Below are 27504 nucleotides of genomic sequence, written 5' to 3'. Positions count from 1 at the left end.
GTGCAACACAACTTATGCCTTTATTCAGCTTCAATCAACAAAAAAATATTTCACTATTCTGTGTCCCAACTCAGGTGATCCCACTTATCAACAGGGCACAGCTGGTGGACGACGCCTTCAATCTGGCCAGGTAAAACCAGTCATGCCAGTCGCATTTTTTTGAATTATAAATGGATCACGCTCAATTAAAGGAATAGTACACCCAAAACATGATTAGCCTTCATTTTCTACTCACCCCAATGCTGAACAACACTCTGGAGTACTTTTTTGATATCTCAAATGCATCTGGAGATCTGGGAGGCTTCTTGCTGTCTGCTGACATTCAAATAATGGAGGTCTACGGTGCCCGAGATAGAAAGGTCCATAAAAGTCCACAAAAACGTGTCAATATTCCTCCATACTGCTCGTCCAATGTATTCCAAGTGTCCTGAGTGGGTAGCATCCAGAATTTACTCGAAACGAAGTCATTTAGAATGTTTTTAGAGCATAAACAGTAGTGTATAGGATTTCCTAAAAGCACGCGCCCGCACGTTCACGACGCTACGGAAGCCGGCAGACCAAACCAGATGAAAGTGCGCATTCAGCGTCTGCTCTGCCAATAATGCAAGCGTAGAAGAAGAAATGTGCTGTTTACCTGTGCAAAGAAAGAAACAATGAAAGAAAAATGTCTGAGGACTTCAGTGTTGAGGAAGAGCAGGAGTTCTTTGCCGAGCTAAATCCGCACTTTCGTCTGGTTTGGTCTGCCGCGGTTTCCGTAGACTCGTGAACGCGCTTTTAGGAAATACTATACACTACTGTTTATGCTCTAAAAACATTCTAAATGACTTCGTTTCGAGTAAATTTTGGATGCTACCCACTTAGGACACTTGGAATACATTGGACGAGCAGCATGGAGGAATATTGACCCGTTTTTGTGAACTTTTATGGACCTTTCTGTCTCGGGCGCCATAGACCTCCATTATTTGAATTTCAGCAGACAGCAAGAAGCCTCCCAGATCTCCAGATGCATTTGAGATATCAAAAAAGTACTCCAGAGTGTTGTTCAGCATGGGGGTGAGAAGAAAATGAAGGCTAATCATGTTTTGGGTGTACTATTCCTTTAAACACACATGAATGCAGTTTTACCTTTAAACCACACAGCAGAACATTAAACAACATGATAATTTCAGGTTTCATCCTCAGCATTTTTTTCAGGGGATCTTGTAACACAGGGGTCTTCAAAGTTTTTCAAAGCTAAGGACCTCCAAACTGATGGCGAGATGGAGCAAAAGCCCCCTAATTACATATATTGTATGAAATAGTGTTCTATCAAACTGGTCCTATAGTCACTCTATTACAGATGGAGTAATGTAACTAAAGTAATTTCTCCCTGGGATTATTAAAGTATTTCTGATTCTAATTCCTGGTTGATGGGACAGGTGTTGTGAATGAAACGGTGCCCAGCTTGAAAGAGCTCCTGTGTGTCGCTGAATGTGTGCATTGATGACTGAAAGACATCTTCTGCCTCCATTTATCTGTTTACTACAGTGTGTTGAATTCATGTTAATGTGGATTTAAAGTCATTTTTAAATTAGTGGAAAAAAATTGCAGGGGGGATATAAAAAAAAGTCTAATCAACCAAGACTTTCTCGACCCATGCAGTTCCTCTGTGTACCCCCGAGGGGTCGCGGACCCCCTATTGAAGACCTTGGCTGTAGCAAAATACCTTGTTTTTAATTTGTATGAAACTTTTAAGAGGTTGGACGGCACCGCTTGACTGACAGAAAATCTAATTTAGGCTAAAAAAAAAAGAACATTTTGAGATTCCCAAAGAACCCATAGCTCAAAACTTAGTGGAACAAAAACACTTCTTCTCATCAACCTAAGATTGGACAAGATTGGACCAAGATCCTTAGCTTAGCAAATCCTAGTTTAGAAGATCTAAGCTATGCCTTATTTTAGCCTAACTGAGCTTAACTTAACCTCAAGCTACTTGAGCTATTAAAATAGATACAATTATGTTGTAGTCTTACTTAAACAGCCTGGTTTAGCCCACCTAGAAGCATGTCATCTCAGCCTATTTATTGTCCTAAAGATCTTCTCATCTAGATACCTTTGCTAAGCTTGTTTTTAACCTACCAAAAAAATTTAGTTTTATTCATCCTAGCTTTTTTTGCATTTGGGAAGTTAGTCAGTACATCAAATCGTAAAACAGAGAAACACATAAAACTAATATGGGTTTTTTTTCTCCCACACAATTTACATTTAATCACTGCCTCACTTTATGAAATGGAAATGTTCATTTAACTGCGAAGCTGCTGCTCATTCACTGTCTCAAAACTGTACAAAATGAAATTTTGTTTTGTATACTGTTAAAGACGTTCTATCTCGCCGGTGCTTTTACCTGAAAAGAGATCACTCGGTACAAACTCTTTAAATAACACTTCATAACTTATATGCATTAAATAACTAGGAGACATGACAACAGATTCTGATTCATACTCAGATCAGAGAAGTTGCTTAGAATGTACAGAAATGGCCCCGATTAACAGTTAAAAAGGCATTTTATACATCTCCAGTCTGCCACATCATCTTATTTTACATCATACATGTTAGCAGATGATTAGACATCCATGGCTCCAGCCTTATCGATATATTACACTTTGTTCTTAACTGAAGGACACCGCCCTCAATCCATTTCTAAATCTTTGCCACGTACAGAATAATGATTATAACTGTATATCCAGACAGAGGAACTGTTTTAATTAGATTAAAACATCAGTTGTGATGCGCAACAGGCAGCTCATACCAAGGTTTAATAAACTCACATATCTTCAATGATAATTATACTAACAATACACTCTCTGTATATAAAATGACAATAAAAGTTATCTAAGTCTAAGTCAAAGTGTTTCCTTTTTTCCAACTAAAAATGCCTTTTATTCCTAAAGCATAACAAATAGAATAGAATAGAAAAGGAAATTCCATTTATTGGCCCACAATGGGGAACTTCTGGTGTTTACAGCAGCAAAAAGATTATAGAAAAAATTATCACACAAATATGGACCTTGAAATATATATGAACAACATAATAGTGAAGGGTGAAAAAATAAACAAATAAAATACTGTACTATAACATAAATATAAATAAATACTATAAACAAATACTGTGCACCTGGATAATAAATATCCAATATACAGCTATAGACATTTTTAAAGTAATGGGCATTTAAAAATAAAAAAATAAGAAAGCACCATCTTTTATCAATAAGGACAAAAACATATTGGGGGATAAAGTTTATTTTTTTTTTATTTTTTTTTTTTATAGTTTTTACTTTGCTTTTTCCTTTTATCTGAGTTTGTTCACTCCATAGAGTTATGATCCCTGACAGTTCTGCATCTTTCTATGTAAATCACACATTTTTATTTGTTATGGATTAAAAAGGTTTGCAGTTTTCATTTGTTCTACATATAGATGCTGTTTTGTTCCAATTTCCATTGAAGACATATTTTAATTCCTACTGGTAACACTTAGAAATAAAGGTATTTTCTTTTAAGATATCTGTTTATCCTTAAAATCCTTTCTGGTTTGGATGTGATATCTGTCTGCAGAGCTCAGCTGGTGCCCACAACTCTGGCTCTCAGGACCACCTCCTATCTGTCTCAGGAGACTGAGTACATGCCGTGGCAGTCTGCCCTCAACAACCTGCGCTACTTCGAACTCATGCTGGACCGAACTGAAGTCTATCAGCCCATGCAGGTAAAGGCTTGTCACAATTCAGCCGCTCAGACGTTTCAAGATTCAAACAGATAAGCCACCATCTTCTCCGTTTTTGTTCTTTATCAGGATTATATCAGGAAACAGGTGACTCCACTCTTCCTGTATTTCAGGGAAGTGACATCAAACTGGACCGAAGTTCCAGAGAAGCACACCGACCAGTGAGTTTATGTTAAAGCACCGACCAGTGCTTTAACATCCATCCAAGAAACAGCAAAGCAGGGCTGGTTCATTTGGAAAGGCCATTTTAGTAACTACACTGCATAAAATTTTAATATCTATTAAATATTTAAATAATATATTATAAATAAATATTATATATATATATAAAATGATATGTATAATATAGGAAGTAAATATTCTTGTAGTGTATTTTGATTTCAACATGCAAATAACTGTCAATGGAATAAGATGATTTCTGTTTACAGCAAGAGAGAAACAATCTCATCATCTTCTTTCAAGGGCAAAAATACTCCATTGCTCAGGCGTAACTTTCCGAAGGACTGGTGTGGACATGTACCCACTAACTTTGGCCTGGTGGGGACAGTCCCCACCAATAATTTCCACTTTTTTTCTCCTTTTTGCTCATTTATTTTAGCCACAGCTAACAGAGGTTGGGTGGTCCTCCCTCCCGCTGCTCCTGTGTCCCGCTTCACGTTGTAACATCATCTGATCTGTTGCTTTCAGACATCTGATTGGCAGTCACATTTCACTGAATAGAGAGTAACTACGTGGTCAGTGTATTCTCATTATGAGTTCGTACGAAATTTCGTACGTTTTGGACGTTTTTTTTTTCGTTGTATGCGCATGCGCATCTGACGCACCATTCACGAATATAGAATATAAATTACAATTAGCCCTAACCCTGACCCTAACCCTAAGATATAAAACAGCAAGCAACGTAGTTAGAGACATGAATAAGTAATGATTGCACTGTTTTTCCCAGTTTTACATCCGTCCGCGGATCTTCTTTTTTTTTTTTCTGCCAGCGCATGCGCAATGATCTGTTTTTTTGAGGAGAAACGTCCAAAACGTACGAAATAGTGTGCATAACAGCAGCACTCAGTGCATTTTAACTGGTAGCTTCTTTGATGTTTAAGTAAAAGTTAGGGGACAGGTTGGTTAAAAAAATTAGAGATTATGCCACCGAAAAATCTGTTCGTTAGCCATTCGGAGCTTTTTCAGCTAAAAATGGCAACAGATTGTAAGTCTATACAAGTAAGTAATATAATGCGAGGAGCCTGAGAAAACATTGCTTGTTCTTCTTTACTAGTTCAATAAAGCTTGGCTTCTCAGAGGACCATGACTCCCAGTTACAGGTTAAAATGAACAATGTTTTTCTTATTGAACAGACAGAATATATACAAGATTTGCAATATGCAATAAAATTTATGTCCAAGTTTACCAGAAGGTTTACAAGAAAAAAAATGCTATATTTAAAATGCAGCATATCCATATTTTTCTGGATAGGTGGATGATATATTGATTTTGGCATCGGAATCGGCTCTTATTCGTTATTTTTTTATACATTGTTTTTGGGCCCTATATATGTAATGCAATAAAAGGCATCTCTCTAAGTATCTATAAATATAAATAGCAGTGTATTCTGATTCTCTTGTGTTCTTAACAATAGGAAAGCATTCAATAAGTATATGTTTGAGCTCATTTTTAGAAAATGCAAAAACCTAAAGAAAGCGTTCGGGTGGAGTAACCGTAGGTCCATCAGCTACCACCCGAGTGTCCACACCAACTTTTATCACAAAGTTACACCCTTGCTCCATTGGGAGATTGTCCTACTTACCTGTTTTAGGAGCAATTATTTTTATTTTAAGATTTTTTGTGTATTTTTAGATGTTTTTTTCAGTGAAGTAGTGATTCACATGTCTAAAGCATACAAATATATATTAAATGTACATATTGTAGTAAAGTAGTAGTGAGTACTAATTTAAAACAATAATTTAAAACAATACAGACAAAGGCAGCTCAAAAAGAAAACTGTTTTTAACCTAGATTTTACACCTGTTTCAAGATTTTAGCTTTGTTTTAGTGAAGGTTGACAAAATGGCTATTCAGCCTGAAGAGACTCACAAACAGCAACCATGAGGTTTTATTGATGTGAAGAGATAAAGAAGTGTTATAGTCCTTGGATCTGGAGTGTTAAGTGCAGAATCCTGAACAATGATTGGCTAAAGCAATGGCATGGAGCTACATTCTTAGACTGAAGCAGACACATGATGAGGGGATCAGTGGGCAGATAAGGTAGGGATGGCTGACAAGGTGTTTGTGTATGGATTAAAGCAAAAAGTAGAAATATCCTGTCCAGGGGTGATGCTGACAAAATAGTCCATGCATATGTTGCTTCAAGGCTGAACTATTGCAATTCTTTACTATCAGGAAGTCAATAAACTGTAGTTAAAAGTCTTCAGCTGATCCAAAATGCTGCAGCCAGAGTTCTGATGAAAATTAAAAATAGTTTGTGCGGCTTCCTGTTAAATCCAGAATAGAATTTAAAATCCTCCTTCTCACATATAAAGTCTTAAATGGCCAAGCTCCATCTGATATCAGAGATCTGATTGTTCCTAATGTTCCTAACAGAGCACTTCACTCTCAATCTGCAGGTTTACTAGTGGTTCCTAGAATTTCTAAAAGTAGAATGGGAGGCAGATCTTTTAGTTCTCAGGCTCCTCTCCTGAGGAACCAACTACCAGTTTTAGTCCGTGAGGCAGACACCCTGTCTACTTTTAAGGCTAGGCTTAAAACTTTCCTTTCTGATAAAGCTTATAGTTAGAGTGGCTCAGGTTATCCTGAACTATCTCTATAGTTATGCTGCTATAGGCTTAGACTGCTGGAGGATATAGGGACCCCATTTCATCATTCTGCTTCATTCTATCTCTATTCTCCCAATCTGCAGAATCTGCAAGTTCATTCTCTACTGTTATGCTCTCTCTGCTTTTTCTCATAGTAGCTTTGCCTTAGGCCCCGTCCACACGAAGCCGAACCCTGGCCTAAACGCACAAATTTTTCACCAAACCAGCCTCTCATCCACACGAAGCCGGCGTTTCGGGGGTCTGTAAACAATCTTTTTTTTATTCAGCCTTCAGAGTGGGAAGATTTTGAAACGCCGTTTTCGCGTTTCCATCTTTAAGCTCTAACCACATTTTTTTTTTTACACGCATGCGTCATAGCGTCGCCTCTAAACACGCATGCGCGACACAGTATCACAACAACAATGGCGCCGTACTGTGTTGAATGGTTGCTGCTCATGCTACTCACCCTGCTGTCGGGCTTACAACAGAATCTTCTTCTTCTGGAATATCTCCAGGAAGAACAGAGCAATATCGACGACATACACTATATTGCCAAAAGTATTTGCTCACCCATCCAAATTATTGGAATCAGGTGTTCCAATCACTTCCATGGCCACAGGTGTATAAATTCAAGCACCTAGGCATGCAGACTGTTTTTACAAACATTTGTGAAAGAATGGGTCGCTCTCAGGAGCTCAGTGAATTCCAGCGTGGAACTGTGATAGGATGCCACCTGTGCAACAAATCCAGTCGTGAAATTTCCTCGCTCCTAAATATTCCACAGTCAACTGTCAGCTGTATTATAAGAAAATGGAAGTGTTTGGGAACGACAGCAACTCAGCCACGAAGTGGTAGGCCACGTAAACTGACGGAGCGGGGTCAGCGGATGCTGAAGCGCATAGTGCGAAGAGGTCGCCAACTTTCTGCAGAGTCAATCACTACAGACCTCCAAACTTCATGTGGCCTTCAGATTAGCTCAAGAACAGTGCGCAGAGAGCTTCATGGAATGGGTTTCCATGGTCGAGCAGCTGCATCCAAGCCATACATCACCAAGTGCAATGCAAAGCGTCGGATGCGGTGGTGTAAAGCACGCCGCCACTGGACTCTAGAGCAGTGGAGACGCGTTCTCTGGAGTGACGAATCGCGCTTCTCCATCTGGCAATCTGATGGACGGGTCTGGGTTTGGCGGTTGCCAGGAGAACGGTACTTGTCTGACTGCATTGTGCCAAGTGTAAAGTTTGGTGAAGGGGGGATTATGGTGTGGGGTTGTTTTTCAGGAGCTGGGCTTGGCCCCTTAGTTCCAAGGAAAGGAACTCTGAATGCTTCAGCATACCAAGACATTTTGGACAATTCCATGCTCCCAACTTTGTGGGAACAGTTTGGAGCTGGCCCCTTCCTCTTCCAACATGACTGTGCACCAGTGCACAAAGCAAGGTCCATAAAGACATGGATGACAGAGTCTGGTGTGGATGAACTTGACTGGCCTGCACAGAGTCCTGACCTCAACCCGATAGAACACCTTTGGGATGAATTAGAGCGGAGACTGAGAGCCAGGCCTTCTCGTCCAACATCAGTGTGCGACCTCACAAATGCGCTTCTGGAAGAATGGTCAAAAATTCCCATAAACACACTCCTAAACCTTGTGGACAGCCTTCCCAGAAGAGTTGAAGCTGTTCTAGCTGCAAAGGGTGGACCGACGTCATATTGAACCCTATGGATTAGGAACGGGATGTCACTTAAGCTCATATGTGAGTCAAGGCAGGTGAGCAAATACTTTTGGCAATATAGTGTAGTTCAGCACCTGAATTTGACTGAACCACGAAAATGGACCCGCAGGGCAACCATGTATAAATATTAGTGCGCATGCCCAACATTTCGCCGCCTATTTTTGCTTTGGCACGACAGCGCCACTTACAGGCCTGGCATACATTTTGCAGCGTTTTCATGCATTCGTGTGGACGATCACATTTATTTTCTCCGTCTTTACGACAAACGTTCTGGAAAATATTAGCGTTTCGTGTTCGTTTTGACTTCGTGTGGACGGGGCCTTAGTGTTCCCTTTTGGCTGTGACTCTATCCTGGAGAGAAATATCAGCTGTGCTGCTGCCATCAACACCTTTGATTTTAGACGTTGGAGATCAGCCTGTTTTTCAATGTAGTCCTGTTTCTCTGACTGGCTGGATGTGGTCTTTTTCAATCCTCCTTTTATAGCTACTTTCTGTATCTCTGCTTCTGTCTCCTTGAACCCCAGTCGGCCTCAGCAGATGGCTGCTCACACTGAGCCTGGTTCTGCTGGAGGTTTCTTCCTGTTAAAAGGGAGTTTTTCGTTTCCATTGTCGTTACAAGCATGCTTAGTGTGAGGGATTGTCTTTGAGTCAATGAGTCGATGCAATCAACTGGTTTTCCAATCTGACTGTATGATGTGGTGAACTGTAGAAGATGACATGTGTTGTGAACTGGTGCTATATAAACAATCTGAATTGAATGGAATTTAATACAGATGAAGTAGAAAATGTAATGTTTTCTAATTATTGGGTCTCAGAGGTCATGTCTCAAGAAATCTATTATGTTTAACGCATCTTAGATCCAATCATATCCATCTTTAGATCAAACCAATCTTCAGCTGTACTGGTTAAAGCGTGCCCTTTGTTCAAACACTCTTTGTAATGGTGCATTCACACCGAACACAATTTGAGCATCAGGCGGATCTAATTTTCATGGAAACTCTATGGTAGATACTTCCTTTGGCGTGGTTTGAAACCTTTTAAGCTGCATGTCCAAAGTGGTGGGAGCTAGAGTTGCAGAGCGACCAATCAGAGAAGCCAGTCGGGGCTGTATATTCCTGCTTTCAACCGCTGTGAACAGGCATTGGGAATCTCCCAGTACCTGGAGGAGGCAGAACAGGATAGTTCCACCCAAAGTCCTTTGCTTTAGGCTGGCATTTAACACAACCATCAAAGTTGAGGCGTTTGACCCCTTTTTGATGCCCGAAACTGTCTGTATGTGCATACTTCCTTCTCTAACAGTTTTTTTTTTCTCCTGCAGGTACAATCATGTAAACGCTCTCCGTACAGCCTGTAGGACCGGCCTTTCAGAGTGCCAGGACCTGACCCGCATGTGGTTTGGACAGTGGATGGACCACCCTGAACACAATCTGTGGGTTTGAATTATGCAGAATTTCATCATGTTCCTTTTCATTTGACATCTTATTAAACTGAAAAAATCAAACATTGTATTATCAAAAATATTTTAGGGGTATGATAAATGTTTCAATTTTTATTAATTAATTTTTTGTTTTTTTTTTCGGGGGGGGGGGGGGGGGGGTAATTAATTTGACTAAAGGTCTTTACCAGAAAATCCTATCAATCACTCAATATCAAATCCAGACTCGCCCCATGGGAACATCATGTAGAACAGAGTTTGGTAAATGTTGGCTGGATGTAACTTTGGCCGTGTAAAGCACCCGCAAGCAGGAAACTGCAACGCTAACACATTGGAACTAGCGTCCTTTTTAACTACCCAGGTCAAGGTTCCAAAGACAATTGAACACACCATTATACCCGAACAAAGGGAAGTGACTATAGCCCCATTTACACTACCCGTTTGAAACCGTGCCGAGATCAGTCCGAGCATGGTGACCAAGATAACTGTTGAGTGTAAATGGAACTCAACTGAACTGGACCATGCCAGACACAATTAAACCGTGCTAAATATAGTACTAGTTTAACAGTATGGCTCAGCATGGTTCAGCTGTGGCTCTATATGACAAAGACCACATTAGCAGACTTCGTCATCTCCTATTTACAGTCAGCTGACTCATTCCACGGATTTTGCGGGGTGTTCGGCTTCACAGATCTCTTCACCTGTTCACAACACAAACTACTTCTCAGCCTTTTAACAATAAATGATATCAGAAGGCATGGCGCGACCTGGGATGATGCAGAGACTGAGATTCTGAATGGAATTTGGGTGGAGGACGCTATCTAGCTACATACATGCTGGAACGTTATGGGCGTCACCATTTTCTCTTTTTTTTTGCGTAATTCTACTGCAATGCTACAGTTGAGAGCTGTAGCATTGCCGTAGAGGAAACGTGCTAGCTTGATGTGAAAATGGTCATAGGAACCAAACTCACAGTTAACTGATCCAAGCTTAGTCCGACCTCGGCACGGATCGGTTTCAAAGGGGTAGAGTAAATGGGGCATAAAGCCAAGCTATACCATTTTAACCTATAGGAAAACTCACTGCAGTGGCTTCGTATCAACCCATAGGGGGCAGCACTAATGGAAGTAATTTTAAGCCAATCATTTAAAAATCATAAAGACATTGCCCTTAAAGAGCAACTTTATACCTCTGTTTGTTTGGGGTTAATTCATTTTTTTAGTTATCAGTGTAACCAGATGATTCTATATTTAACAGTCGTTTTATTTTGCCTTTTATAATTTGAAATGTTCAAATGTTATGTTGAAATAATCAGAGCCTCTTCCCTTTAGCATCCATCCAAACCTGCGTTCTGCAGTGTACTGCAGCGCGGTGGCTGACGGCACTGAAGCTGAGTGGAACTTTGCATGGTCGCAGTTCAGGGCGGCTACGGTGGCCAGTGAGGCCAGTAAACTCATGTCAGCTCTGGCCTGCAGCACCGAAACACAGCTGCTGGACAGGTGAGCCGCACGGTCGCTAAACCTGTCTAAAACTCAGAGCTTTTTACCTCAGATTCCTCTGAAATCATTTCACTGATGTTCAGAAAAAAATTACCATTAAAGGTTTTTAGTGACTTAAGGCTGGAAAAACTGCTGAAACTCTTCAGACTCTCCCTGCCTCATCTTTTTTTCAGGTATCTGAGTTACACGTTAAATACGACCCTGATCCGAAAACAGGATGCCACCTCCGTCATCACGGCCGTGGCCAATAACAGAGTGGGACACAGTCTGGCCTGGGACTTTGTCAGAGAGCACTGGGAGTACATGTTCACAGAGTGAGCATCAAACACAGACTGCATGATTTTTTTAAAACCTCTAACTGTAATTATTGTTTCGAGATGAGAGTCCCAAGATTTTTTTATTAGATTTTTTTCTGTTACAAATGTGTTTTTGTTTTGTTTTGTTTCATCTCTCAGACTGAGGTGTTTTTTTACGGAGCCCCAGAACTGACATGGGAGAAAAAAGAGATACAGTGTCCGCACGGAATACAAATTTGTTCCCCCAAAATATTAATTTGTGGCCACTAAATATAAATTTGTTCCTACAAATACTAATTTGTTAACACGAAATATCAATTTGTTCACACAGTAGGCTAATTAGTTCCCACAAAATATTAATTTGTTCCCAAGAAATACTCATTTGTGGCCACAAAATATATATAACGTGTGCACAAAATACTAAAACATAATCTTCCTACAAACAGCACACCTTCACAAAGGAACAAAACTTGATGGACAGAGATAGCCTGATCTAATTTTATTTGATGAGCTACAAAGAAATTCTGAGAAGTTTGATGTTTCAAGAAATTCTCATTAGTGAGTGTCACAGTTTTGTTTCTGTTAAGTTTGCTTTTGAATATTGAGTTTGACTTTGATCCATGTTTTTCTTTGTTTTCTAGTTTTACTTGTTTAATTCCTATTTTGCTGTATTTTCTAGATATATTTGAGTTCTTAGGTTTTTTCTTGGTTGCCCTCTGCTGCTATCTTGTGTTGGTCTTTGTTTTCCTAGCTTCTTCTAGAATCCTCTGTTCACACCTGCTTCCAATCCGCTCATTAGTCCTGTCTTTGTTCAGCCTCCCATATATACTCTCCCTGTGCAGTTCGTCTTTTCCTGGCTCCCCACGTGAGTTTTTCCATGAAGTTGTTTTTGGATTTTTGGCCTCAGTTATTCAGTTAAATCTTCAAAAACTCACCTTTGCCTCCTCGCCTCTGAATTTGGGTCCTCAAAACCTCAACCAAACCCTGACAGTGAGAGGCATTTGTATAGAATTTTGAGAGCCATTGTATAGGTATTAGGATATATATTATTGACCAACTGCAAGGCTCTGGAAAAGACCACTTTATCGGTAGATGTACACTCACCAGCCACTTTATTAGTATTTTGCTAGTAACGGGTTGGCCCCCCTTTTGCCTTCAGAACTGCCTCAATTCTTCATGGCATTGATTCCACAAGGTGCTGGAAGCATTCCTCAGGGAGTTTGGTCCATATTGACATGATGGCATCACACAGTTGCCGCAGATTTGTCGGCTGCACATCCATGATGCGAATCTCCCGTTCCACCACATCCCAAAGATGCTCTATTGGATTGAGATCTGGTGACTGTGGAGGCCATTTGAGTACAGTGAACTCATTGTCATGTTCAAGAAACCAGTCTGAGATGATTCCAGCTTTATGACATGGCGCATTATCCTGCTGAAATTAGCCATCAAAAGTTGGGTACATTGTGGTTATAAAGGGATGGACATGGTCAGCAACAATACTCAGGTAGGCTGTGGCGTTGCAACGATGCTCAATTGGTACCAAGGGGCCCAAAGAGTGCCAAGAAAATATTCCCCACACCATGACACCACCACCACCAGCCTGAACCGTTGATACAAGGCAGGATGGATCCATGCTTTCATGTTGTAGACGCCAAATTCTGACCCTACCATCCGAATGTCGCAGCAGAAATCGAGACTCATCAGACCAGGCAACGTTTTTCCAATCTTCTATTGTCCAATTTCGATGAGCTTGTGCAAATTGTAGCCTCAGTTTCCTGTTCTTAGCTGAAAGGAGTGGCACCCGGTGTGGTCTTCTGCTGCTGTAGCCCATCTGCCTCAAAGTTTGACGTACTGTGCGTTCAGAGATGCTCTTCTGCCCACCTTGGTTGTAACGGGTGGTTATTTGAGTCACTGTTGCCCTTCTATCAGCTCCAACCAGTCTGGCCATTCTCCTCTGACCTCTGGCATCAACAAGGCATTTCCGCCCACAGAACTGCCGCTCACTGGATGTTTTTTCTTTTTCGGACCATTCTCTGTAAACCCTAGAGATGGTTGTGCGTGAAAATCCCAGTAGATCAGCAGTTTCTGAAATACTCAGACCAGCCCTTCTGGCACCAACAATCATGCCACGTTCAGAGTCACTCAAATCACCTTTCTTCCCCATACTGATGCTCGGTTTGAACTGCAGGAGATTGTCTTGACCATGTCTACATGCCTAAATGCACTGAGTTGCCGCCATGTGATTGGCTGCTTAGAAATTAAGTGTTAACGAGCAGTTGGACAGGTGTACCTAATAAAGTGGCCGGTGAGTGTATGTTAAGTGCTTACAACATGGTATTTGTGTCAAAAAAGATGTCAGGATCCTCCTCTTAGAAGTATAGATAAGTAAGTTTTAGCATTTTGTGCACATGTTATATATATTTTGTGGCCACAAATTAGTATTTCTTGGGAATAAATTTGGAATTCGTGCCCATGTTGTATCTTTTTTTCTCCCATGTCAGTTCTGGGCCTCCATAGTTTTTAACATTACATGTTTTATTGTTTGAGGCTCATTAAACCTGCTGTCAGATTTCATCCGCCTCTCTTTGTTCTAGGTATGGTGTAGGCTCTTTCTCCTTTGCCTCTCTGATCAGTGGAGTAACAGCGAGGTTCTCCACACCTGAAGAGCTACAGCAGGTTTGTCATTTTCATTTCCCTTGCTGTTGTTCTGCACTCAAAGTTGGGGTTTAAAGGTACGGAGAGAAATTTGTGCAAACATTTCTGAAAGCAAAGAACATGTCTCAGAAAAGGAACTTTAAAAGGTTTCTCAATAAAAAAGGTTTAGAGTGTAATTTTATAATCTGCTTAAATATTTTTTGTTTGCTTTTTTATTTTAATTTGACTTCTTCAATTTACATTTTTTTGTTAATATATGTGATGGATATTATTTTTCTAAACTTAATTTTTTCAGATTTTTTTTCAGATTGGTGGGTAAAATCTGTAAAACATGGTTAGAAAAGACAGTTTTTTAAGCTCACTCTATAAAACTTAAAAATAGAAAAAAAAAGCTGAAAGAAACAGCTGAAAAACAAAATTAATCAAATAAAATCTACATTTTATTCTTGGAAAAATCTAATTAGCAAGGGGTAGCAGTGCAGCACCAACACTATTTATAGTGGGGGTGGTGTGCAGGGGCGGATTAAGAAATTTTGGCCCCCTGGGCCTGACATGGTCTTGGCCCCTCAACCCCCGGCGCGTGCGGGCGCACACACACGCTATGCAAGAAATACTGTATACTGTGAACAGACATGCACACTGCCCTTTACAGAAGAGTGCACATACTGCACACAAATTATTAGGTATACCACACAGACACTGACAAGCACAGGTTTCACACAGACACAGGGGGAGGGGATAAATGGCCTAAAAATAAACATTTTGGAAAATGATTATGCCCACTTCAGTGATGGTGCATTGGGTCATTTGAGAGATATTATGTATTGGAAGTTGGTAGCTATCATGAAATAAACCCCCCACCCCACCCAAAAAACTAAATCGGACATGATTTTTGCCCCCTTTTCCTCCCTTCTATCATTAAAAATAAAATAATATCTTAGGAAAACACTTTGGCATAACGGCAGCTGTGCAGCAAATTGAGGTTCAAAGTCTGTATCTATTTGTGGTTAAGCTTGAGGAGAAGGAGAAAGGTAAAATGATAACATGCATCGGAGAGCACCACAAAGAAAGGTGTAGGCCAGTTCATGGTACAAGGGCTGCATGCAGGTCAAGATAGCCCATTTCCAAGAATGCTATAGTGGCTGGACAGGCACTGGACATGTCCTGAACTTAATGTCAGACGTGGGTGCCGAATACTTGGATGAAGTGAAGCAGCTGACAGATCTCATGCTGCCCCATCTGAAGACTGTCCTGGCCAGGCAGAGGATGGATGAGGAGACCTTCCCAATGGACCCTGTCAGTGAACAGGCTAGTAACATTGATGGCACCCCTGTGCACAACATTGGGATGGAGAGACAATGTGGCAAGGTGGACTACAAACTGAAGAAGTTGGGCACACTGAACGCAGTCAATAGGTCAATAATTTTAAAGAAGTGCCTGGAGCTTCAGAGGTTTCAAGGCAGCAGCACAAGCAAAAAGGGAGGTTGAACTCAACTGGAGTAAATTCATGAAGGCAAAATTCGAGAGTAGGGCAGATGAGAAACAAGAGATGGCTCAAAGAAAGGAGAGTAAGAGACTAGACATGCTGGACACACTGAAATCTTTTGATGGCCCCTTCACGATAGTGGGGAAGTTGAAAAGTTCCTTGTGGATGAAAGTCTGCACAAGAATGCAAAGCTGCAGAGAATGAAGCTTGAGGTTCAGTTTGCCAGAGAAAGCACCAAGCTTCTGCCTAAAGTCAATCCTATCTTCACAATCCAGGTGACACTTCCCAGAAATGGCGAAAGTGCAATTCTCCAAGTCATAATGGATACTTAGAATTTTATGGTGGTGGTAAGTATTCATGAAAACAGGTAGCCTAACATTAGTGAATGGGTGAATTCTGGAAATAACCTAAAAATCTTACACAGTGCACCTTTAAGCAAGGGGTTTCTTTCGTGCTTTCAATTTTGCAAAATCATCCACCACATCATTGAAGTCCAACTCTCTCTCAATCAGTCAGCTCACTCTCAATTGCCATTAGAGATAACGCATTTAATCTTTTCTGAGTCATTCTTGTGCGCAGCTCATTTTTTACTCTTGACAAAAGAGAGAATGAGCGTTCTCCCTCACAGTTACTGACCGGTAGAATGAGAAAAATCTGTAGCGCAATGTATGTATTAGGAAACGTAGGCTGTAGTCCAAAATGTATTATTGTTTTGAGCAGTCCTGAAGGGGTCCTCTCCTCATCAGTGTTGTTGAGCTGTATAAAAAATTTTAACTGTATAAGCTCCTGTCCAAGACTTTTATTGAGGTCAGATGGGTATGATTCAGTGAGAATCTTGGCCTTGTGAAGGACTGAAGCATTGGACTCTGTATCCAAAGAGAAAAGGACACTGAACAAATTGTTCAGATGTTTGTAGGCCTCCAGACGGTGATTAAGGCTTGAACTCAGTTGATCAATAGAGGCAATAAATGTCTCTATTTGAAACAGTTGCCTTCCCTCAAGCACGATTCATCAGCAAACTTTTTACGTTTCCTCGTCCGTTCAGCCCTGTAAGATGGGGTGCCACCCAACATGTTTAAGGCTTTCTGCTCAAAATGATCAAATAGATCTCTTTGGGAGAGAACAAAGGTGCGCAGAGATTCCAGCAATCTAACTGCTGTACCAAGGTCCATGTCTGCTTTTTGAAGTTGCAGACTTGTGGCCTGAAATCTGGACAGAACAGTGTCCCAAAAGCCTGCCATGAAGGCCATCTCAAGTGAATCCAGCTTCCGCACTAGACTGTCAGCTTCAGTTCGTGTGTCTCGTTTCTCTGTGTCGTCAGTGGAAATAACCTGTAGTGCTGCTTTTATTTTACTGTAGTTCTGCCACAGTGCTTTGGTAGATTCTGCACGGCAACTCCAACGCGTGTTGGATAAAGCTTTAAGTGTGAGATCTATGTTGGAATTGCCAAATACCCTGTCCCATCGGTGTGTGGATGCAGTTGTGAAGTTGTAAATAGACTGAATCAAGTCAAAATACTTAGAGACTTCATTTCCACATCTGTCAATGCTGTTGACTCCCACCAAATTCAAAGAGTGAGCTGCACATGGAATATAGTGTATTAATGGGTTGCTTTTCTTTAAGTGAGCCTGCAACCCATTATACCTCCCTGACATGTTGCTGGCATTATCATAAGCCTGCCCCCTGCAATTTGACAGCTCTAACCCGAGATTTTCCAACACAGACATGACACAGTTAGCCAAACCCTTGGGGCCTCTGGCCTTCTGTGGCTTGCGGCCGCGGGGCCAAGTTGGCCTGGCCCTTTGGGGCCTCTGGCCTTCTGTGGGTCGTGGCCGCGGGGCCAAGTTGGCCTGGCCCCTTGGGGCCTCTGACCGTCTATGGATCGTGGCCGCGGGGCCAAGTTGACCTGGCCCCCTGGGGCCTCTGACCCTCTATGGATCGTGGCCGCGGGGCCAAGTTGGCCTGGCCCCTTGGGGCCTCTGACCGTCTATGGATCGTGGCCGCGGGGCCAAGTTGGCCTGGCCCCTTGGGGCCTCTGACCGTCTATGGATCATGGCCGCGGGGCCATGTTGGCCTGACCCCTTGGGGCCTCTTACCCTCTATGGATCATGGCCGCGGGGCCAAGTTGGCCTGACCCCTTAGGACCTCAGGCCCTCTGTGGATCGTGGCCGCGGGGCCAAGTTGGCCTGGCCCCTTGGGGCCTAAGATTATTATTTTTGCAAAAGTAGTTTTGCTTGGGTCGCGGCCGCGGGGCCAAGTTGGCCTGGCCCCTTGGGGCCTCTGGCCCCCTGGGCCTGGGCCCGGTAGGCCCGGTCATTAATCCACCTATGGTGGTGTGCTGCTGACCTTGGGACGTCATGTGTCGGTGGGCAGAGTACTTTGAAGACCTTAATCCCACCAGCACGTCTTCCATTGTGGAAGCAGAGCCTGGGGGTTGTTCCATCTCTGGAGCTGATGTCACTTAGGTGGTTAAAAAGCTCCTTACAGGCAAGGCTCCAGGGGTGGATGAGATTTGTCCTGGTACCTTAAGGCTTTGGATGTTGTGGGGCCGTGTTGGTTAACGTAACTCTGCAACATTGCGTGGATATCAGGGGCAGTTCCCCTGGATTGGCCGACTGGGGTGGTGGTCCCTCTATTTAAAAAAGGGGACTGGAGGGTGTGTTCCAACTACAGGGGAATCACACTCTTAAGTCTCCCTGACAAGGCCTATTCTAGGGTTCTGGAAAGGAGGGTCCGTCGGATAGTCGAATCTCGGATTCAGGAGGAGCGGTGTGGTTTTCGTCCTGGCCGTGGAACAGTGGATCAGCTCTATACCCTCAGCAGGATTCTGGAGGGTGCATGGGAGTTTGCCCAAACAGTCACATCTGTTTTGTAGATCTGAAGAGGGCATTCGGCCGTGTCAATCGGCGGGTCTTGTGGGGGGTATTCCGGGAGTATGGAGTTCTGGGTCCTTTAATAGGGTCTGTTAGGTCTCTCTAGGACCGGTGTCAGAGCCTGGTCTGCATTGCCGGCAGTAAGTCTGACTCGTTTCCGATGAGGGTTGGACTCCGCCAAGGTTGCCCTTTGTCACCAATTCTGTTCATAACTTTTATGGACAGAAGTTCTAAGTTCAGCCAAGGTGCTGAGGGGATGTGTTTTGGTGGCCTTAGGATTGCGTCTCGGTTATTCGCAGATGATGTGGTTCCATTGGCTTCATCAGGGTGTGATCTACAGCTCTCACTGGAGCTGTTTGAGTGTGAAACGGCCGGGGATGGTAGATGGAAGAGATTTGGGTCATGATCAAGAGAATGAGGTTTTCTCTGTATTGTGTCTGGGCTCTCCCTTAGAGATAGGATGAGGAGCTGATTCATCCGGGGAGGACTCAGAGTACAGCCGCTGCTCCTCTACATCAAGAGGAGCCAGTTGAGTTGATTAGGATGCGTCCTGGATGTCTCCCTGATGAGGTGTTCCTGGCACGTCCCACCGGGAGTAGGCCCAGGGGGAGACCCAGGGACTGCACTATGTTTCTAAGCTGGCCTGGGAGAGCCTTGTGGTTCCCCCAGAGGAGCTGGCCCAACTGGCTGGGGAGAGGGATGTCTGGTCCTCCCTTCTGGAGCTGCTACCCCCGTGACCTGACCCAGATAGATGGAAGAAGATGGATGGATGGATTTTTGAAAAATAAAATATAGAATATCAAATAACAAAAAACTACCAAATTAGCGGTGTAAATATTTTGGTTGAACACTTGCGTACATATTATTAAGCACTCTTAAAACCGTTTATTGGATTAAGACGTTTCTTAGAGTACTTTCTTTGAATAACTTTTTTTTTTCTTTTTCAAAACATGTTCTTGGTTTTCAGCAAAATCACAATAAAATATTGAGTCTGGGATGCGTTGGAGCCTGTATGTTTGTTGTCTAAACCCCTGATTGCTTTGACAGCTGCTGGACTTTGTGGAGCAGCACAAAGAGGCAGGTTTTGGTTCTGCAGCCCTGGCCGTGGATCAGGCATTGGAGAGGACTGAGGCCAACATCAAGTGGGTGCAGCAGAACAAACAGGAGGTCCTGCACTGGTTCAGCAGCCAGACTGGAGGTTAGAAGAGCTAACTGCGGTCTGGAAGTCAAGATGGAGGGCAGCCTACAAGTCAACGCCAGTTGATTATAATTCCAAAGCAAGGAAAAAGGTTTTTGTTCAGAAGTGAATCTGATTGTTGGTGAAGGACAGACCGTTTGATGGCCACAGAGAACTAAGGGGAAAATTAACATCTTTCCCAAAAACAAAGACATTGAAACATATTCTTAAAATTAGTTACTTACAAATATATATTTTATTAAACGCAATGAAAATGAATCAGTGTCTTGAGATCACATGTTGTGGATTCAACTGATTTGATGTAAAGGCTGCTTCTCTACTTTAAAGTGCCAATAAAACAGGAGGAAATTATTTTAGAAAATCCTGTAAATAAAAAATATATTAATAGTGAAATAAATGTAACTTGATATAATCTGTATTTTGAATAAAAAACAAACTATGTATAAAATTTGAGTTTAAGTGTTTAGGCAAAATTCTCTGCAAAAGTTACAACCAAAACATAAACTATGGTGGAGGTAAATGGAATCTGTTCTGGGGTCTGTTTCAAGAGTTTAATAGAAAATATTTTTATATGTTCTATTGTGTATGCAAAAGTTCAGTTAATATTTTTTATAGTTTCTGATGCAATTTCTGTCTAATTTTTGTGCGGAGATGGAGGCTTACAAACTGTTTTCTTTTCAAATCCTGTACTTGGTTGTTTTGCATGTGGACCAATAGGAATGCTATTGCCATGGGGGGGTCAGTTGTCCCGGGCCAGGGTGGGGTGTAATAACAATATTACACGGGCTAATCTAATCTTGGTTTAGTTGAAAGTAAAGTGTCTTATTTCAATTCAACATTAGATAAATTGTATTTTTTAGCTGTAGCTCCTTTCTTGGTATGTTTTGCTGGGTTTGGGGAGATCACCACCAGGCGGTCACCCAAAGACCCTCAGAATCTTCAGTTACTTTCCTCATACGACGGATAACCAAGACGTGCTTAAATGGCTCCCTCCACCATAGAGAGAGTCAATGTGTGCGTTTCCACCTGACATATGAAAATACACTTACCGGCCACTTTATTAGGTACACCTGTCCAACTGCTCGTTAACACTTAATTTCTAAGCAGCCAATCACATGGCGGCAACTCAGTGCATTTAGGCATGTAGACATGGTCAAGACAATCTCCTGCAGTTCAAACCGAGCATCAGTATGGGGAAGAAAGGTGATTTGAGTGACTCTGAACGTGGCATGATTGTTGGTGCCAGAAGGGCTGGTCTGAGTATTTCAGAAACTGCTGATCTACTGGGATTTTCACGCACAACCATCTCTAGGGTTTACAGAGAATGGTCCGAAAAAGAAAAAACATCCAGTGAGCGGCAGTTCTGTGGGCGGAAATGCCTTGTTGATGCCAGAGGTCAGAGGAGAATGGCCAGACTGGTTCGAGCTGATAGAATGGCAACAGTGACTCAAATAACCACCCGTTACAACCAAGGTGGGCAGAAGAGCATCTCTGAACGCACAGTACGTCAAACTTTGAGGCAGATGGGCTACAGCAGCAGAAGACCACACCGGGTGCCACTCCTTTCAGCTAAGAACAGGAAACTGAGGCTACAATTTTCGCAAGCTCATCGAAATTGGACAATAGAAGATTGGAAAAACGTTGCCTGGTCTGATGAGTCTCGATTTCTGCTGCGACATTCGGATGGTAGGGTCAGAATTTGGCGTCTACAACATGAAAGCATGGATCCATCCTGCCTTGTATCAACGGTTCAGGCTGGTGGTGGTGGTGTCATGGTGTGGGGAATATTTTCTTGGCACTCTTTGGGCCCCTTGGTACCAATTGAGCATCGTTGCAACGCCACAGCCTACCTGAGTATTGTTGCTGACCATGTCCATCCCTTTATAACCACAATGTACCCAACTTCTGATGGCTAATTTCAGCAGGATAATGCGCCATGTCATAAAGCTGGAATCATCTCAGACTGGTTTCTTGAACATGACAATGAGTTCACTGTACTCAAATGGCCTCCACAGTCACCAGATCTCAATCCAATAGAGCATCTTTGGGATGTGGTGGAACGGGAGATTCGCATCATGGATGTGCAGCCGACAAATCTGCGGCAACTGTGTGATGCCATCATGTCACTATGGACCAAACTCCCTGAGGAATGCTTCCAGCACCTTGTTGAATCTATGCCACGAAGAATTGAGGCAGTTCTGAAGGCAAAAGGGGGTCCAACTCGTTACTAGCATGGGGTACCTAATAAAGTGGCCGGTGAGTGTATGTACGAATACACTAACACGAAGTAAAAGTAAAGATATTAGTTTGACTAAAACGCAATATCTATAAGCACTTCCTAAAATCTATCTGTGCTACTTTCTAGGTTTGTGAAGCCTTTGAGACAATGATTGGTCGATTTAACCACCTCTGAGAGGGATCAGTTTGTTGCGTGCCTGATTTCTCTTTATTTATGTTTGTTTTCATTTTACATGTGAGCAGCTTTGATTAAATTAAAATTGGCTGTCTGAATTAGGATTTAACCTAGGAGCAAAAAGTGAATATTTATTGTGATGGTTTTGTTGGTTTTAAATAGGCTTTTTTTAAGGACTGTTAGACTGTACTGACTGTTTAAGAATTGTCAATAATTTCATACAGGGGGGCCGTTGGCCTAGTGGGTTAGAGCAGCGCACTTCTGAGAAGGTTGCAAGCACCTGGTTCAATCCTCACAGACTCCACTTTGCAAGATGTAGCTATATTTGTAAAATATAGCACAAAGTATTTGTAAAATATAGCACAAAGTTGAGTTGACTGCAGTGTAACATTAAACCTTGACCTTTGTACTCAACTGTCCTACTGTGATCAAGGCCTGTTTTTACCATTTGAGGTGCAGTAAAGCCAATGAGATACTTAAATCCATTTGGAACAATCAAGTATTAAGCCACAAAATAAACAACATGCCAGGCCTCTGAACCAAGGATCTTCCGATCTTCAGTCTGACGCTGTCCAAACTTTTGGAATGACATATTAATGGATCAAAGACATAGCTGTAATTGTAAAACATTGCGCAAAGTTGAGTTGACTGCAGTGTAAATGGAAACCTTGACCTTTGTGCTCAACTGTCCTATGTTAAAAGTTCTGTTTTTACCATTTGAGGTGCAGCAAAGTCCTTGAGATACTTAGACCCCTTTGGAAAAACAAGTACTTGGCCACATTGTGAAGTGCACCATATGTCTCTGCCAAAACCAGGGACTTTCAGATCTTCAGTCTGACGCTCTCCCAACTGAGCTATTTCAGCACTTGTGCTTTGATGTAAGGTCTGCCACCGCGCTCCTCACATGAATATGATGTACATATCAGATTTTTCATATCCTACTCGTTGTGCAGAATCATTCATTGTATTTTGGATAAGCTGGGTGATGACAGAAGCTGGGTTCCTTTCCTTGTTTTGATGAAGTCTGATATGACTGATAGAAAGTGACAATTTCAAAGTGTATCTATCACTGCGGGGGCTTAATCATTATCAACCAAAAGTGGACTTTCATAGTTCAGAGTTTCATATTACAGTTTTTTTGGATTGCTTAAGCACGATTTTCAAAACAGGGCCCGTGTTTTCAAAACACTACACTCAATTAGCACAACCACACACCCAATTAGCAAAACACTACAGATCCTTTGCATAATCAAACACTCTTGTAAAAACTATACACTTCTGTTTAAAAACCACAATTTGTTACCATATGAAACACACACGTTTCACATTACTATACTCTGTTTGCACGAGTTACACTCTGCTATGATAAACCTAAAACACTTTTAGCACTTCTACTTCCCTATGATTAGAGTTGGCTACCATCAACAAAGTACAAATATAATGTAAATTCACCAAACACTACACAAGACCAATGTTGCAGACTGAAGAAACTCATTTATTTCTCAACACGCCCAAAATGTTGACATGGAGATTCATAATACTGTAACAAAATGTCACTTTACGTATTGTACTGTAAAAAACAAAACAAAACAAAAACTAGACATTGTCTCTTCGCCTAGCTGGATCTGGCCAGAGAATTTCATCAACATCGCAGGCAATGTTGTCATTAGCAAGACACCTTGGAAAGAAACATCTTGAATGACGAATCCATCCTTGCATTGCTGCTACATCCATCTGGTCACAGGCCTCCTCCATGGCCTGGATGAGGGGTACCTCCTTCCACCTTCCACCTTCCACCGCCATGCCGAGAAAACTCTTCTTCGGAATTGCGCTCGAAAGGCACTCGATAAATTTTCTTCATTTGAATATGGTTTTTTGTTAGGATGCGTGCCAGTGTTGATGTTGAGACCTGTTGGATATTGTTGAAACCGACGTGGTTATTGACAATGTTAGCTTGGAGCTGTTTGAGGGTTATAGCATTGTTGGCCAAAACCATGTTTACTATCTCCCTCTCTTGATGTTCTGTGAACATAGGAGGCCTTCCCCCTCATCGTTCCTGACCCTCAATCCTATGTAGAAAAAAAAACAGTAAACAATAGTACAGTAATTTCACAGGAAAAGGTAACAGAAGTGCTGATAGTGCATAGAATACAGTACTGTAAGCAGTTGCTGTAACCGTGCAGATGTTTTTGATATGATTTTTTAAAATTACCTATTTTCCAGTCGAAATGTTCTTATCACACTTGCCACTGTGTATCGGCTTAGATTTGGCTGTACTCTCAGTCCAGCCTCCCTCATCGTCAGGCCGTGGTTGACAACGTGGTCAACCAGTGTTGCACGGATCTCATTTGTCAGATTCGGTCCTCTTTGAGCACGTTCTTGTCCTCCTCTTCCTCTACCTCTACCTCCACCTCCAGCATGGCCTCCATCTCTTCCTCTTCCGTTGATTCCTCCTCTGTTGATTCCTCCTCTGTTAATTCCTCTTCCTCCCCTTCCTCCTCTTCCTCCTTGTCCTTCTCCTCCTCCTTGTCGTCCTCCTCCTTGTCCTTGTCCTCCTGCTTCTCCTCCACCTCGTCTTACTATTTCTCTGACTCTTTCCATTGCAACTGTAATATGCCACACTATATGCCTCATTCTGACAGCACCAGTGTTTACAGTTTTTTTGGATTGCTTACACACTAAAGTTAAAAGTAGTACACTATTAGCAAAACCTTACACCCAAGAAGCAAAACATCAGCCCATATTTGCACAACTATAAGCACATTGTCAACCTCACACTTGTTGCAAAACTCTACACACAGTGATTTGCAAAACACTAAACACACTTAACATACATTACAGACAAAAATCTATTATGAAGTCACTTCCTTGCAATACCAAAGCACTGACTGTCAAATTACCACACCTTCCAAACAATTGATTCAACACAGTCATCAGGTGTGCAAACACTTGTTTGCTTAATTGTAGACAAACCAATCAGGTGTATAAGCACTATAAAAAGAAGCAGGTGAGTTCATCGGTCTTCAAGCACAATGGAAAGAGTCAGAGAAATAGTAAGACGAGGTGGAGGAGAAGGAGGAGGACAAGGACAAGGAGGAGGACGGCCTCCTATGTTCACAGAACAGCAAGAGAGGGAGATAGTAAACATGGTTTTGGCCAACAATACCATAACCCTCAATCAGCTCCAAGCTAACATTGTCAATAACCACGTCGGTTTCAACAATATCCATCAGGTCTCAACATCAACACTGGCACGCATCCTAATAAAAAACCATATTCAAATGAAGAAAATTTATCGAGTGCCTTTCTAGCGCAATTCCAAAAGGGTAAAACGACTGCGGCATGATTATGCAGAGGTATGTATTCACCTAAGCATTGTGATCTTGCATACTGTCTCATAATCTTTTACTGTACTGTAATATGTATACGAGATCTACACTGAACACAATTTTGCCTGACACTGTTCTTCAGAGAGTTTTACAAATGGATGGAGAGGAGATCCAGCATGAGTTCATTTACGTAGATGAGGCTGGGTTCAACCTGACGAGAACACGAAGGAGGGGAAGAAACATCATTGGCCACAGGGCTATAGTCAATGTCCCAGGGCAACGTGGGGGTAATATAACACTCTGTGCAGCCATTACACAGAATGGGGTCCTCCACCGCCATGCCCATATGGGCCCTTACAACACAGCACTCATATTTACATTCTTGGACCAATTGCACAACATAACAGCAGCAAATCAAATCGATCATATGCAATACATTGTTGTCTGGGACAATGTGTCTTTTCACCGCTCTGCTCTGGTTCAGAACTGGCTTCCACCATACTCTCCATTTCTCAACCCTATGGAAGAGTTTTTCTCGGCATGGCAGTGGAAGGTATATGATCTCCGTCTCCAGGCTGAGGTACCCCTCATCCAAGCCATGGAGGAGACCTGTGACCAGATGGAGGTAGCAGCAATGCAAGGATGGATTCGTCATTCAAGATGTTTCTTTCCAAGGTGTCTTGCTAATGACAACATTGCCTGCGATGTTGATAAAATTCTCTGGCCAGATCCAGCTAGGCGAAGAGACAATGTCTAGTTTTTGTTTTGTTTTGTTTTTACAGTAAACTTACAGTACAATACGTAAAGTGACATTTTGTTACAGTATTATGAATCTCCATGTCAACATTTTGGGCGTGTTGAGAAATAAATGAGTTTCTTCAGTCTGCAACATTGGTCTTGTGTTTGGTGAATTTACATTATATTTGTACTTTGTTGATGGTAGCCAACTCTAATCATAGGGAAGTAGAAGTGCTAAAAGTGTTTTAGATTTATCACAGCAGAGTGTAACTCGTGCAAACAGAGTATAGTAATGTGAAACGTGTGTGTTTCATATGGTAACAAAGTGTGGTTTTTAAACAGAAGTGTATAGTTTTTACAAGAGTGTTTAATTATGCAAAGGATCTGTAGTGTTTTGCTAATTGGGTGTGTGGTTGTGCTAATTGTGTGTAGTGTTTTGAAAACACGGGCCCTGTTTTGAAAATCGTGCTTAAGCAATCCAAAAAAACTGTAAAGGGTCAGGGACATAACTGTATTTGTAAAATATAGCACAAAGTTGAGTTGACTGCAGTGTAAATAATAACCTTGACCTTTGTACTCAACTGTCCTACTGTGATCAAGGCCTGTTTTTACCAATTGAGGTGCAGTAAAGCCAATGAGATCCTTAAATCCATTTGGAACAATCAAGTATTAAGCCCCAAAATAAAAAACAGGCCTCTGAGCCCTAGTGGTTTGGGAATCCTGAGGTTCTGAGTTCGAGCCCCACTCCAACAGACTGCCACTCTGGGTCTCTGAGCAAGACCCTTAACCCCTCATTGCTCCCTGGGCGCCCCACGATGGCAGCCCATTAAGGAGTTTAATTTAGAGGCAAATTTCTCTAATGTGAGATCAATAAAGTTCTAATATTATTATTACAATAATATGGGATAGAATATTTATATTTTCAAATTATTTATATTTTCTTTAACAAAAACAAGGTGGACAGATGGTGGGTTGCTCTACAGGTTCCCTCCACCGAACGTAGCCTATTTTCCAGGGGAAACCTGAAGGTTTTGGGAAGGTCTGATCTAAAGCAAGACCTAAATCCGACCCAGATTTTGTGGCAGGGTTTAGAGACTGTCTGTGATGCTCAGCGGGTTTATAAGGAGGAATAGGAAAAGATTTCCATCTGTAGATGTACAATGCTTGTGCAAATACCCATGAAATACAGTGAAGTTTCTGTTTGTAGAGTGAGAAAATGTGAAGCGGAGTGTAAAGCAACAGATTAAGGACTTTTGTGTTTTGCAAACAAAAACAATGCAGGCATTGC

At 42.0% G+C, this 27504-nt stretch overlaps 1 protein-coding gene across 1 annotated transcript in view; it reads left to right on the top strand.

Annotated features, from left to right (window-relative positions):
• LOC119793446 (aminopeptidase N-like) overlaps positions 1-20538 on the top strand; it is a 39174-nt gene extending 18636 nt beyond the window's left edge. Inside the window, exons 16-23 of the mRNA XM_038300668.1 lie at positions 75-130; positions 3592-3739; positions 3827-3918; positions 9610-9720; positions 11058-11225; positions 11399-11539; positions 14119-14200; positions 19586-20538. Coding sequence (XP_038156596.1) covers positions 75-130; positions 3592-3739; positions 3827-3918; positions 9610-9720; positions 11058-11225; positions 11399-11539; positions 14119-14200; positions 19586-19741 — 954 coding nt within the window. The 3' untranslated portion in view covers positions 19742-20538. The remainder of the gene's footprint in view (positions 1-74; positions 131-3591; positions 3740-3826; positions 3919-9609; positions 9721-11057; positions 11226-11398; positions 11540-14118; positions 14201-19585) is intronic.
• Positions 20539-27504: the final 6966 nt, after the last annotated feature.

Source organism: Cyprinodon tularosa, unplaced genomic scaffold, assembly GCF_016077235.1.
Source record: "Cyprinodon tularosa strain WSP-4 unplaced genomic scaffold, ASM1607723v1 ctg452, whole genome shotgun sequence".
Taxonomy (NCBI): Eukaryota; Metazoa; Chordata; class Actinopteri; order Cyprinodontiformes; family Cyprinodontidae; genus Cyprinodon; species Cyprinodon tularosa.
Note: the sequence above shows the minus strand (reverse complement) of the source record. Positions and strands in the feature narration are given on the sequence as shown.